This window comes from Ostrea edulis, chromosome 6 (genome assembly GCF_947568905.1).
Source record: "Ostrea edulis chromosome 6, xbOstEdul1.1, whole genome shotgun sequence".
Taxonomy (NCBI): Eukaryota; Metazoa; Mollusca; class Bivalvia; order Ostreida; family Ostreidae; genus Ostrea; species Ostrea edulis.
The window spans coordinates 49221265-49235872 of record NC_079169.1 but is presented as its reverse complement, the minus strand read 5'-3'; the positions used below and the strand labels follow the sequence as shown (position 1 = coordinate 49235872).

Sequence of the window (14608 nt, the reverse complement as noted above, 5' to 3'; positions counted from 1 at the left end):
TGTCCATACAGCACTGAGATATTTTATTTCTCTGTCCATACAGCGGTGAGATGTTTTATACTTCTGTCCATACAGCGGTGAGATATTTTATATACCGTCCTTTGAGCGATGACATGTTATTGTCAGCTTCTTTGTTCGTGTAATACGTAGTACACATGTTTGTGTTTTTATCTTAATTATGAATCTAATCCGATAGCATGCAATAACCAACAACACCGTTTATCGCCTCATCTTTCTACACACACACACAGGAAGACCGGCATATTTGATAAAAATAGAGTACGGCGTTTACTATCTCTGGCTTTTCTCCAACTGCATTCCCTGTCCGACTTCATAATCCATCATACAGCTATCTAGTGGTCAGACAAGGTCAAAAGCGTCCGAATTTGAAGGTCAGGCGCCACCTGGAGTACTGCGAATGTCTTGGTCTAGGCTTTCCCGAAGGATAATCTCAAGAATGCTTTGTCGATTAGAATGTGCATGTACGTTACACAGCAAGTGCAATCGTACACTCGTTATAAAAAAAATAAACTACCTAGTACATCATTTTTACTTACACACACATGTAATGATATATTGAGAACTAAGAACTAAAGTTGGAAGTCAGACAATCTGCGGCTTGTCATCCAGAGGTGTGTACTCAAACGGGGGCAAGATGAGGCGGAAGAAAAGGGTTTCACCTGAAATGACCTCGTCCTTATGGTCATTAATACAATTTCTGCAACAGGCCATTGTCTATAATTGTAGTACATGTGGTAGAAGTTTATATAACCGAATCATAATTATATTATTTCTTATCATTACACTTCAGTTAATGTACTAATTTCCCAAATTACTAAGATATTCCCTTCTGGCACGCAAAAAATCGTCTATGTGAAGTAGGCTTATTACGAGCCGCCACGATGACCTCACAAATTAGTGAAATATTGCCGCTTCGGCTGAAAGACTCAAATGAACAAACTATTACACTCCCAGGGTATGCCCGTCAAATACTACATTTGCTGGCTGAAAGATTTTTAACCTGTTGGGTAGAATTAATCATTTGTTTAGTTCTAATACACTTGCGTGTAATGGAAGGGAGAAAACACTTCATTGTCTGTGAAAACAGTGGATAAGAATAGAGACCCGCAGATCCCGAGTTTAAATACGCTAGTGTTTTTTTTCTTTTTGGTTGATATTTATTAAAATAAATTTAGAAAGCCATGTTTTTTAAAATCCAAAATTGCATTTCTTCCATTTTGATACATGTACTTATAACATATCCCAGGCTATATTTCATACATAGTATTGCAAGGTGTACTGAGCCATCGTAACTGATTTTTCCTCCTCTTCGCCATTTCAGTGTTCTGGACACGGACCAAGTGATTTGATGGGATTTTCATTCTAATTAGTTAATTCTAATTATTCTAAATGATTACTTCTAAAACTTAATATTGAGATAGATCTATTAAGAAAAATACAATATTTTCCCTTGTTATGCATGGGAGATGAGATACTCTTCCATGCATCATCCTCAAATTCCACATCTCTGGGGCGGATCTATCGGTATGTACATGTAACAACTAACCCTATAAAGTGTAAACCGAGCTCTCACCGCCAACGACATAGCATACATGTTTCAGTTTGTTGAAAATACATTCATAGTACCGGTATTACATTTAAAGCAAAACACTTTTCTCTAGTTTTTATGCCCCCCTTTGAAAAAGAGGGGGCATATTGTTTTGCAACTGTCGGTCGGTCTGTAGACCACATGTTGTCCGCTCAATATCTTGAGAACCATTCACTTGATGATAATGATATTTCATATGTGGGTTGGTTATGAGTGGAAGATGACCCCTATTGTTTTTCAGGTAAAAAAGTCAAAGGTCAATCTACTCTGGACATAGGAATATAATGTCCACTCAATATCTCGAGAACCCTTTGCTTGAAAGACATCAAACTTGGCACACTGGTACATCCTAAGGAGTAGATGACCCCTATTGATTTTGTGGTCATATGGTCAAATTGGGCATAGGAATATACTGACCATTCAATGTCTAGAGAACCCTTTGCTTGACAGACATCAAACTTGGTACACCAGTAAGTACATCTTCAGAAGAAGATGACCCCTATTGATTTTGAGGTCACATGGTCACACTGGACATAGGAATATACTGTCCGTTCAATATCTTGAGAACCCTTTGCTTGACAGACATCAAACTTGGTACACTAGTACATCTTCAGAAGAAGATGACCCCTATTGATTTTGAGGTCACATGGTCAAACTGGACATAGGAATATACTGTCCGTTCAATATATTGAGAACCCTTTTCTTGACAGACATCAAACTTGGTACACTAGTACGTCTTCAGGAGAAAATGACCCCTATTGATTTTGAGGTCACATGGTCAAACTGGACATAGGAATATACTGTCCGTTCAATATATTGAGAACCCTTTTCTTGACAGACATCAAACTTGTTACACTGATACGTCTTCAAGAGAAGATGAACCCTATTGATTTTGAGGTCACATGGTCAAAGGTCACACTGGACATAGGAATATATTGTCCGTTCAATATCTTGAGAACCCTTTGCCTGACAGACATCAAACTTGTTACACTGGTACGTCTTCAAGAGAAGTTGACTCCTATTGATTTTGAGGTCACATGGTAAAAGGTCAAACTGGACATTGGAATATACTGTCCGTTCAATATCTTGAAAACCCTTTGCTTGACAGACATCAAACTTGGTACACTAGTACGTCTTCAGGAGAAGATGACCCCTATTGATTTTGAGGTCACATGGTCAAAGAACAAGGGTCAAACTGGGCATGGGAATATAAGGTCTGCTCAATATTTCTTGACAGACATCAAACTTAGTACACTGGTAGATCTGCAGGAGAAGATGACTCTTATTAATTTTGAGGTCACATGGTCAAAGGTCAAACTAGACATGGGAATATACTGTCTGCTCAGTATCTTGAGAAACCTCTTCTTGACAGACATCAAACTTGGTACACTGATACGTCTTCAGGAGAAGATGATCCCTATTGATTTTGAGGTCACATGTTTAAAGGTCAAGGGTCAACCTGGACATTGGAATATACTGTCTGCTCAATATCTTCAGAACCCTTTGCTCGACACACATCAAACTTTAAATAGTACACTGGTGTATATTCAGGAGATGACTCCTATTGATTTTGAGGTCACATGGTCAAAGGTCAAGGGTCAGACTGGACATAGTAATATACTGTCCACTCAATATCTTGATAACCCTTTTACTTGACAGACATCAAACTTAGTTCATCTTCAGGAGAGGATGACCCATATTGATTTTGAGGTCAAAAGTCAATAGTTGAACTGGACATAGTAATATATTGTCTCCTATATTTTAAGAATCATTTGCTTGATTGACACGTACCAAACTTGGTACACTGGTACAGCATAAGGAGTAGATGACCCCTATTGAATTTTAGGTCACATGGTCAATTCACTCTTGACATAGGAAGATATTGTCTATAACCCTTTTCAATTTTGCACCATGGGGGGCATATGTGTTTTACAAACATCTCTTGTTATCTCTCATATTGAAATTGCCATTACATGACAAAAATTCAGGAAGGAAAGGATCTGCCTACCCCCTTCCCTCCTTCGTGGCTTCTTCTACATTATAAACTACATGTATAACACATGAAAATAAAGAAAAGCTTCATATAATTTAATTTGGTGATGCTAATTACAGATGCTGTATTTATAAACACGTGTTCTATAGAACTTTTAATGGTTGGTCGAATAGTACTGCAGCATTCAGCAGCAGCTGAAATAGAAGTTAAGCATCAGTACAAAACAAAATTACTAACGGGGTGTTCAGAAGGTGTTAAAACCAGTTCTCTGTAAAAAATAAAACAGATTGGTGGGACCAATATTGGCCACAACAACTAGGTCTCAAATTTAACTCAAGACATGGCACAGTTTTCTATCTGCACCCAACCTGTTTTGATGGTTACAAAGATGATTGGTGTTAACATGCTTAAAATCCTCACATGTGTAGCACACGTGTTCCTAAACATGCTGGACTTAACAAAACGCCACCACCCAAGTAGGTAAAGTTTTATTAGAATATACCTTTGTTCATGCCATGTCCTGCAAAAAAAGAGAATTTCACATTTTTACATCACATATCATTCATACTTTGCCTGCACATAACTTGGCATTAACACATAAGCTACATGTAGCTGTCCACATGACAAGATAGTCCTATAACAATGAACATAAAACCTTTCATCTTCAGTAGATTTAGTCAAGTTGTACAGCATGAGGAACAACCACTGACATTTTGCACCTTTAAACTTCTATCAAGCAGTAATTCTGACAAATGAAGAGCAGCTGGGAGACATATTGTTCTGCCTGATCAGCATAGTGTGCTGTACAAGTGTCTGACATAACCATGCAAGTGTCCCCATCATCAGAAGCACGCGGTACTCAAACCTAACTGCACATCTAAAGAGACTTGCACTTTTTACGAAACTCATCTTTAATTACAGACAATGTGCGCTGGAGCCTGGGGTGCCTTACAAAATTTGCTCATGCTCTAGTAAACATGTGCTTGGTGGTAGAAAATTCATACAATTTTCATAATTTTGGTTACTAATTAAAAACATAAAATGTATACAATATTCTTTTTTATTTCCTTTTCTTAATTTATTTTTCGTTTTTAGGTCACTAATTCCAACACAGAAAATTCATACAACATTCTTGAAAATATTTTCATAATTTTGGTCACTAACTACAGAATATAAAATTCATAAAATATTCTTTTTTATTTTCATCATGCTCATAAGTCATAACTTTTATAGAAAAATTACTAATTACAAAATAGAAAATTCATAGCATTTTCTTTTACTTTTCATAATTTGGTCTCAAATTATATCATAACTTAAATATACATTGATAAGAACAAAACATTTATTCTTCTCAAACATGCAAAATGGGGAATAAAATAATCATGTGATTATAGTAGACTACATCCTTTCAAAACAATAAAAAAAAAAACTTGTTGGCACCGCACAGTCAGGAATCCAACCTTTTTCAGTTATCTTTTTAAGCATGTCATATTTCTCAGTGACCAAGAACTGACCATTTTAAAAATAACAGATTCAATTCCATGAGCTTTATACAATAAGCTTGTTCTAAAACTGCAGGTTCTAAGATTACTAGATTTATCTGTGAGCATCCCTGACACAAAATCAGCTCTACTTTCATAATCACCAATAAAATCCGATATCCATCATGGCGGGATCAATTAACAGAATTCCATAAAACTTAAAAATAACTGATTCAACGTATTTCTAATTTGATGAGTCATAAGCCTAATTCACAGTCATATTTAAAATCTTTATTATATGTATAATGATTTTAGTTATCATTTTCATTGGCCGACTTCACTCTGGTAAACAGTCAATAAATATCTGGGACAAGTTACATTTTAAAAATCAATAAGAAGACTGAAATGAGTTAGATCTCCGACTGATATGAAATAAACATACAAAATAAGATGCTGATGAATAAATTAATGGGTTTCTCTGGCACACACGCTGTCATTAAAATACACAGATGTTTTTTCACTGTGGAGTTTATGAAAATATATGAATTTCATCACTATACCATGGAGTTGGATCCAGCTAACTTGTCTGCAGCCTGCAAAGGAAACAAATTTCTGAATCAAAAACAGATAAATCTATCATTAAAAGCATGTTCTTATTACATGTAATGTGTACATATCAAAATCATTATTATCATGAATCACCAAATAATACTACTGATGAAAAAGCAATAGTATTTTCTGGATTACGTAAACACACACAATCATCAATGCATATTGTGTACATATTTCAATGATGTTAAATAATTTGTGGTTCTTGATAGCAAATTTAAATCCTGTCACTATCAGCTGATTTGGATGTAAATTCCCATCTGTTTCTGTTATTATGGTTAAGTGATGATAAAAGCCTCCTATCATAATACAGTCTCTGAGCAAGCAAATCTTAAGCTACTTTTTTGCCAAATTTCTTTCAACAACAGCACATTTATTACATGATTTGTGAAGCATGTTTAGCCCATCATTGTAAGGATTTCATAATGCACACCACAAAGATTGCTCTGTTTGCCAAAATGTACACAAACTTTGAATTCCTTTCTATACCTACAGACAAAACAACGACAACACAACCGCTTCACTCCTGGGTGTTTCTCTGTTCTCGTCATTAAACACACACATGAATGTAATTATACGGAGACTTTCACTTGTGTAGAAACATATGGAGGATTGCAGGAAGGGAAAAGAAGAACTATATAAAGCTCCGTGTCAAACACGTGCCATAAAAAGGAGGTTTAATGCCCTCACAAGTCATGAGATAGAAGTCACTGCAGTGTATATATACTGCATGCTCGTGTACTGTTATCAAAATATATAGGGAGGTCCAAATCAATAATTGTTTTATTTTGTTTAGGACCTTATGACCTTGGTAACTGAAAATCCTAAACTGAAGTTTTGCATCAAAGTTTGTTGGAAGTCTCAACAAGGTTTTTAGAAATGAGCTAGTGCAGTGTGATGTGAAGTTTAAAGGTCAGACAGACAATATCAATTGGCATGATGATGGTCCTCAGACTCCTATATCTGTAGGAGAATTTTGGTAAGAGTCCATAAGGCCAAAATAAAATAAATGTGTGCTTACTATTTCACTCCCCCAAAAATTAGGTAGGGTTGGACATGGTGTTGGATGTGATACATCTTATTTTATAAAATCATTTTATTCAAAATCTTAGTTTCTGAAATGCTTTGAATAAAGATTTATATAATACATCACAAATACTTTTCAAACATTTTGAAGATCAATAGTAATGAAACTGTAAATCAGTGAAACTCAAACACATATATAGAAATATAGAATTTTTTTAGGAGTTTGCAAATAGCAGATTTATATATCATTTTATTTATCATTAATAAAATATTTACGGTCAGCAGCAAAAACCTAAGTAGGGTTCGGAAACCAGCATATATTCTATTTTGACCTGAAGACTTCTCAGAAATTAGTTGAAAACCAATTAAACTCCAAAACGAGGTCAAGATCATATGGAAAATGAAGGGAAGAAATTATCAGCATTAGTTATAATGCTCTATCAGCATAGTTTTAATACTCTCAATATCAACATAGTTATAATGCTCTCAATATCGATCAGCATAGTTATGATGCTCTCAATATCAGCATAGTTTTATAATGCTACCAAAATCAGTGTAGTTATAATGCTCTCAATATCAGCATAGTTATAATGCTTTCAATATCAGAATAGTTATAATGCTCTCAAAAAGGTGTATGATCTAATAGTAAAATTTGATGAAGATATCTTCCATAGTTTATTCAGAAGTGAGCTGGATGAAAGGCTAAAAGATTAAGATGGACATGAGCAATACCATAAACATGACAGACAATATGCTTAAAGAAGAGTGACTTGTGTAAAACTTATAAAATTATGGCATATGTGCTTCTTAACAATGTATCAAGGTCACAATAACTAAGTGCTTTATAGATACTCATTTCTCAAAATCAGTCAGGTGATCTAGTGAGCCATGTGGTCTCTCACCTCTTTTAGCAGAGGTTGATAAGTACAGTATGATTTAGTTTTACTTACCGTCCGAATGTATGGTAAATTCAAAATATTGCCTATAATTGGAACTCTTCGTAAAAAATTAACTGCAACTGGGAAAAAGCCACTGTAAATGTAAAAAGATTAAGCTAGGATTTTTTTTACACTACATAATTACTGCGAAATCATCTTAAATAAGGGTTCAACATTCACGATCATCACCTTGTCATGTCCACACCCTGAAATGATTTTGGATGACCTTTGTTAACCTACAAATGTGTTTGTCCAAATGGTGACTTAATCAAATTTTAAAGTTTCGATTGTCATATATTTAAAACTCAAATACAAAAAATGTTTTAAAAATCCATCGTATAAAGTTTGTTACAATACTGGTCTCATTAGTACATGTATTTTGGTCTGATGCAATAATGAAAATTGTCTTTCAAAATTTCGTAAATGTTCGATTTACATTTTATTATGCAGGAGCAAAACATCTTGTTAAAATAATGTGGGAATTCTGACTGGGGTAATATGACACATCGAAACAATCTAAGAAAAATCAGTATATGCACCCAGGGGTGCATGAGCCGAGTTGCATGGGATACATTGTAAAGCCAGGAATGACGGGGTATATTTATAATTGTGAAGAACTAATTTCAGTTTTAAACTTTTCGAGTTACTGTCCAGAAACCATATTTGTCTGAAGTTTTCAATCTATATTCGGTCACTGTGACCTTGACCTTTGGTCTCCAAAATCAATAGGGGCCTTGCTTTGCTGGTATCCAACAATATATCCAAGTTTCATTTGATTCAAATTAAAAATTTTCGATTTATCCTCCAGAAACCAAAATCCTTTTGGAATTTTAAATCTATTTTCAGTCACTGTGACTTTGACCTATCTTCTCCAAAGTCAATAGGGGTCTTCCTTACCTGGTACATTACAATATCTTCAAGTATCATTTGATTTGGATTTTAAACTTTCTGAGTTATCATCCGGAAACCAAATATTTCTAAAATTTTCATTTTATATTCGGTCACTGTGACCTTGACCTTTGACCTTTTTTCTCCAAAATCAATAGGGGTCTTCCTTACCTGGTACCCAACAATATATCAAAGTTTCATTTGATTAGATTGTAAATTTTTCGAGTTACCATCCGGAAACCAATTGTTGACGCCCAACCGCCTGCCCGCCAACCCGCATCACCAAACCAATAGCCGAGTTCAACTTTGTTGCAACTCGGCTAAAAAGTTCAACTTTGAAGTAAACCGTTAAAAGAAATTGCTTAAGACATTGAGGACCCAGGAGCATCCGTGGCTCTGATATGAAGATGGGATTCAGAGATGCTTTGTTCTTACTGCCAAAATGCCAGTGTTTAATATATCTCCAACTTCAATAAGGGTCAACATTGTTCAGACCTGAGGTTGTAAAATGCGATGATGATTTTGTTATTTTTCATGGATCAAAAACTTGTCTTTTGATCATGTAGAACGCAATGTGAACTGAAAGAATTGACATCACATACAAGTGACACGAAAAACTGAGTAGCTTATATGTATTCGCTTTCAAAAGATTGTCTACATTCAGTTTTTACCATATGAAATTTATTTATTTCAAAATTGTAGCAGTATACAGTTATTGAACAGAGGACAGATCATCATCTGTTGATGGAAGTCATAGGCAACAGATCCGTTCAAGGATCTATAACTGTTTTGTTATACATCTTCATTCTTTATAGGGTGTTTTTTTTATAGATGCACATGGTATGTTGACTTGGAACTTTTAACAGAACAGTGCGATTGCAACAGACCTGTTCTCTGGTCAAACAAAACAGCTGTTGTCCTCTGACCTAGTCAATAACTGTATACTGTCACTTAAAAATCACAGTAAACATGACAAGGGAAATAACTCATCTGTTAACTAATGGTTGCTAGTCAGCTACTGATTATTTATGAAAGAATTCTTCACGTGACTAATGCAAGAGACTAGCAAAATAAGAAATTTGCATGAGAAAGAAAGAAGGATAATTTCTATAAAGAATATATATAGCGTGTGTGTTGTGTGTGATAAAATTTCAATATTCTCTTTCTCTCTGCTAGCTGCAGAACTGTAGCTCTCTGAAAAAATATTTTGACATAGCAGAGAGCTACAGAGTCACCCCTTATAAAAACCTTCGATTTACGGCGCACAAAAAGCTGCGCACGGTTGAGGCCTTATATCGTTGTATTCTTGAGTTGCTGTCTCATACATTTAATATCAAAAAATTCTTAACATATTTTCCTACTATACTTGTGTCTAAACATACCTTCAAATATTCATTAAAGCCCCATACGACCTGAAAACTCCCAGCTTCAAATGATTTCGTTTGTTGACATAGCCATGTTAGGTAGCCGGTCAATTCGAATCCTGGTTAATTTCCATACTTGAACAATAACGTCTAGATGTGAACTAATATCCCCACAAATATTTTAGCTAAATATTTTAAATAATATATCACCCCAGTGCCTTTAAATAATAATTATTCAAATAGCTAAACTCACAGCAATGCGGCTTTCATTAGTCTGGTTCGGTCTCCATCCCTGCCACACGAGTGTTAAGGACTTTAGTAGCATTTTCATGAATCAAGAGCTTATTTTACCTTTAGAAAAACTTTATTTTTTTAATTTCTATAATTATTCGTATTGATAATAAATGAAGAGCGAATACATAACATATAACAAATTTTGTGAATAGACACCAACAACAACAGGGTACGAATTGACCGGCTACCTAACATGGCTACGTCAACAAACGAAATCATTTGAAGCTGGGAGTTTTCAGGTCGTATGGGGCTTTAATGAATATTTGAAGGTATGTTTAGACACAAGTATAGTAGGAAAATATGTTAAGAATTTTTTGATATTAAATGTATGAGACAGCAACTCAAGAATACAACGATATAAGGCCTCAACCGTGCGCAGCTTTTTGTGCGCCGTAAATCGAAGGTTTTTATAAGGGGTGGCTCTGTAGCTCTCTGTTATGTCAAAATATTTTTTCAGAGAGCTACAGTTCTGCAGCTATCTCTCTGCATAACTTGTCTAATTTATAGGGGAGGGATGATACCCAATTCTAGCCGATCCGATACGTTTCATGATACTTGACACACGATGTGATACATATCGCGATACTTTGCATATCAATAAAAACTAGAAAAAAGGATTTCATTTATTCAGCTCAAAACAAAACAGAAAAAATATCACTCGGTTTAGCAAGTTACTTGACTAGCATAAAATAAATATCACAATGCTCTAAACAACTTGAAAATAACTTGTCTTATCGATGTTTCTTACACCGTTTTCCCTTTTGTAAACTGGCAAGCCAAACCTCTCCCATACCATGGAGACTATGATGGGTACCATCATTAAATTAACATGTGTATTGATCCGTATATCGCCAAGATGAGTATCACGATGCATCAGTGAACCAATGGATCGTCCCACCTCAACTAATTTACTGAGATAAGGATGAGGAAAGGCTTTCATAATCATAGAATTTATCTGATGTGATTAGTAACTGGTCAACGAACAAAATCCACTTTACCTAAACAAGAGAAAAAATCCGTACATCTCCACGCACATACCAATGACGGGCCATCCTAACAACACGATCAGCATTCCACCCACAAAGAAACCAGTGGCTTTTAATTTATGTCTTTGGAAAAAGAATCTGAAAGTTCTTTCCAGTCCAATCACAAATGCTAATCCACATATGAAAAGTATCTACAAAAAATTAATAAATAAAATCTAAACATTTTCAACATTCTTGCTAAGTTGTTAACACTGAGCAGTATGATTTTGTTAAGTTACCTGGATTTAATGTTTGAAACATGAAAATAATGCAAAAGGTATAAAACAGAGACTGTATGTATATGGTATGTGTGTGTGTGTTAGTTCCTATGGAAATGATCAACAAATCCCAACCATATGAATATTGTAATGGACCATGTCTCAACTGCATTTCAGGCAGTTATGATTTCAATAGGAGTTAGATTTGTGAGTTGAACTTGTATGGGCACTCACAAAAAGAATTGTATTAGAAAAGAAAAACACAGTAAAATACAACACAAGTCGGACTCGGTTTGTGATATACATGCTAAACTAATATTACACATGTTACAGCAGGGTTGTCACTAGAAATTATTGAAGACGAGTCCCCGGACTTGTGGTTTATAAGCAGCTTGAGTCTTATGAAAAATTGATAAGTCCCATGTATATTTAATGAGTCTTTTTATATATTAAAGATACTTAAAATGGAAGCAGTACAAAACATATCAATTTTAAGATTTATTTTTAATCATTCGCGACTTGGCCTTGGACGACTAATTGTCAACGCCAACAGAATTACTTCCCCGAATCTCCTATCATCACAACAACCCTATTTAATATTACACCATTTTAATCAGATTATTATTGTGATAAAATAGATGCGTATTAGTTTTGTTTGCTGATGATATGTAAAACCTACCAAAGTTTACAAACTACGTGCACGCAACGTTCGATTCCAATAAAAATGGCTACCGGAAGACAAACATTTATATTCAAATATAGATCCCGATTTGTAAAAAATAAATATATAAGAAATAAAAATAACTGCCAGTGGCAAAATGTTCTTCATTTTGCATCTTATCTTATTATCTTTTTAGTATAATATTCTAATTCACACCTAACTGACCGACGCTAAAGACACAAGTCGGATTGGGACACTGAACTCCGTGGTATTATCTCAGTTCACTAGAGCGTAACGTTTCACCTAGATTTTTTCCTACTTTGAGTTTTAATTAATGCACAATATCAGGGCTTCTAAGTAAAATTATGATTTTTACTCGGAGTCTGTGCACGTCCACGGAACTCACCATATCAGACAAACTTGCGTCCCAAATGAATTTTCTGTGTCTAGGACGCAGATTCTTGCATAAGTGACAACCCTGTTACAGATTAGTTCACATTCATTTCAATTAATTTAGTCATTTTGGTTTGGTTAGCACTTTTACAAAATGGCTCCCTGGAAAAATTTCGGGAACGAAGTCAGTGACCTACAAATTAAAAAAATAGAAACGAAGCATTCTGGGTTTCTGTGGTAGTGATGATACAGATGGTTAACACAAAACCAGTTTCAAATACTACATTCAATAAGAGAAGACCAAGAGGAAAAATAGTGCATGAATGCCTTCTTTAACAGTCTATGCGAAAGACATCAGACCGTCGGACCTGACCGATGTGCAGTGCCTGAGGTTCGATGCATCATTTTTTACACCGGACCGAAATGTCCGATGTCTCAATGTCCGGTTTTGAGATTTACTATTTTGATGTGGAGTCATTTAAATGTTTGTTATAAGTAAAAAAAATAGCACACATTCAAATACGTAAATGAATGTGATTAAAACCGCATGGACTGTCTAAAGTATTATACGGAAGGGATTCCTGGTATAGTATTACTAGTATAATAAATAAGATTCCCTTGGTTTTGCATTTTCACGTGTTTCACTTTTTTACATTAGGTTTTTCAGTCTGACAAAATTTGGTTCGGTCCGGTGTGTTCATTGATTACACAGGACCGAATGTCCTGTGTGGTCTAAAAAACTTTCGCATAGACTGCTTTAAACAGAGTATCCTTAAACATATCAAATAATTTACTTGTTTGAAGCTGATATAAAAAATATCACATTTGTTACAATTAGGATAAACGATACATATTACTGTACCTATTGTATTGTTAGCTGAATATCGTGATTCTTATCAAGAGATTATTGCAGGCCTAAAGTATCTTCTAGCTCTGTTTCTGCTCTACCAACTAAAGTTACTGAGTGAGAACCAAACTACCAAAATAGTCACAATTTAGTCAACTATTGGGGGCGGGCCAACATTCCAATACTGTCACAAAAGTAAACTACTCGGGGGGGGGGGGGGGGGGGGGGGGGGGGGGGGGATTCCAAAACTATCACAATAGCAAACTACTGGTGCTGCCCAACATACCCCAACTGTCACATGTATGTACTCCGAGAACTGGATGAGCCAATATTCCCACAACATCAGAATAGTAGACGTATGTAGTAAAATACAGAAGTAAATATAAATTAGTCACTAGTGTATTTCCGTAAGATTTTTATCAATGACTTACATTTCCAATTGCCAGTAATCCTTTGTCAAACAAAAACAACACGCCGAGGAACAGAAATGCGATACCAAAACCTGCTAAGCCGACTCCAATTTCTGGAAAAGAAATGAAATCACTCTTAGAAATATCAGTCAAATGCAGATTTATGAACTATTCAAGATAATGTGATGGTAGAGTATGTTGTTGATGAACTTGTTACCGGTGTGGCGGAAATTCGAATTAAGCCATTTCGTATGAGTGATCAATAAAAGGATATAGAATCAGTGAAAAACAAAATACTTTGAAAATCTGTAATTTGCATCATCTTGGCAGTTTAGCAATGGATCTCAACAGCAGGAAAAGTTCCTTGTGACCTCAAACAGCACATCTGAGGCTGCCTGTCTCAGTGACTGTGACTGAGTTTTCGCCACGACTCGAAACCAACTTTTTTGCTCTCACATACAAAAGAGTCTAAGAAAAGATAGGTAACTCGTGTATCAGATTGCTCGGTGTAAAACTAGTTCCATTGAACTTGAACTTGATACGAAATTAACTTTTAAAAATTTGAATACAGATGTTACTTACGCTTGACTACATCTAATCATGTTCTAATCTCCATTCATTGTTGATTTCCTCCACTTCAATCAATCTATGTTGTATATATATGTATATTGCGTGAACAAAACTTTGCAATACGAAACGAATAAAAGTGCGCATATGAATGCATCGTGTTTTCAGATATATCGATGTGTAAATTCTTGTAAAGTTTTATTTTTGTCCAATCAAAACCATTGTAATAAATAACATTGGAATTATATATGTATGTTTTATACATGTATGTCCTTTGTATATATC

General features: G+C 35.0%; 1 protein-coding gene across 1 annotated transcript; it reads right to left on the bottom strand.

The window, feature by feature from the left end:
* Positions 1-3681: 3681 nt before the first annotated feature.
* LOC125646518 (vesicle transport protein GOT1B-like) lies at positions 3682-14236 on the bottom strand. The gene is made up of 7 exons (XM_048872851.2): positions 14054-14236; positions 13778-13869; positions 11201-11379; positions 7669-7750; positions 5644-5676; positions 4105-4122; positions 3682-3796 (listed from the first exon to the last, which is right to left on the bottom strand). Exons 1-6 carry the CDS (start codon positions 14076-14078, stop codon positions 4111-4113), a joined length of 423 nt encoding a protein of 140 aa, XP_048728808.1. The 5' UTR covers positions 14079-14236; the 3' UTR covers positions 3682-3796; positions 4105-4110.
* Between the last annotated feature and the right edge of the window lie 372 nt (positions 14237-14608).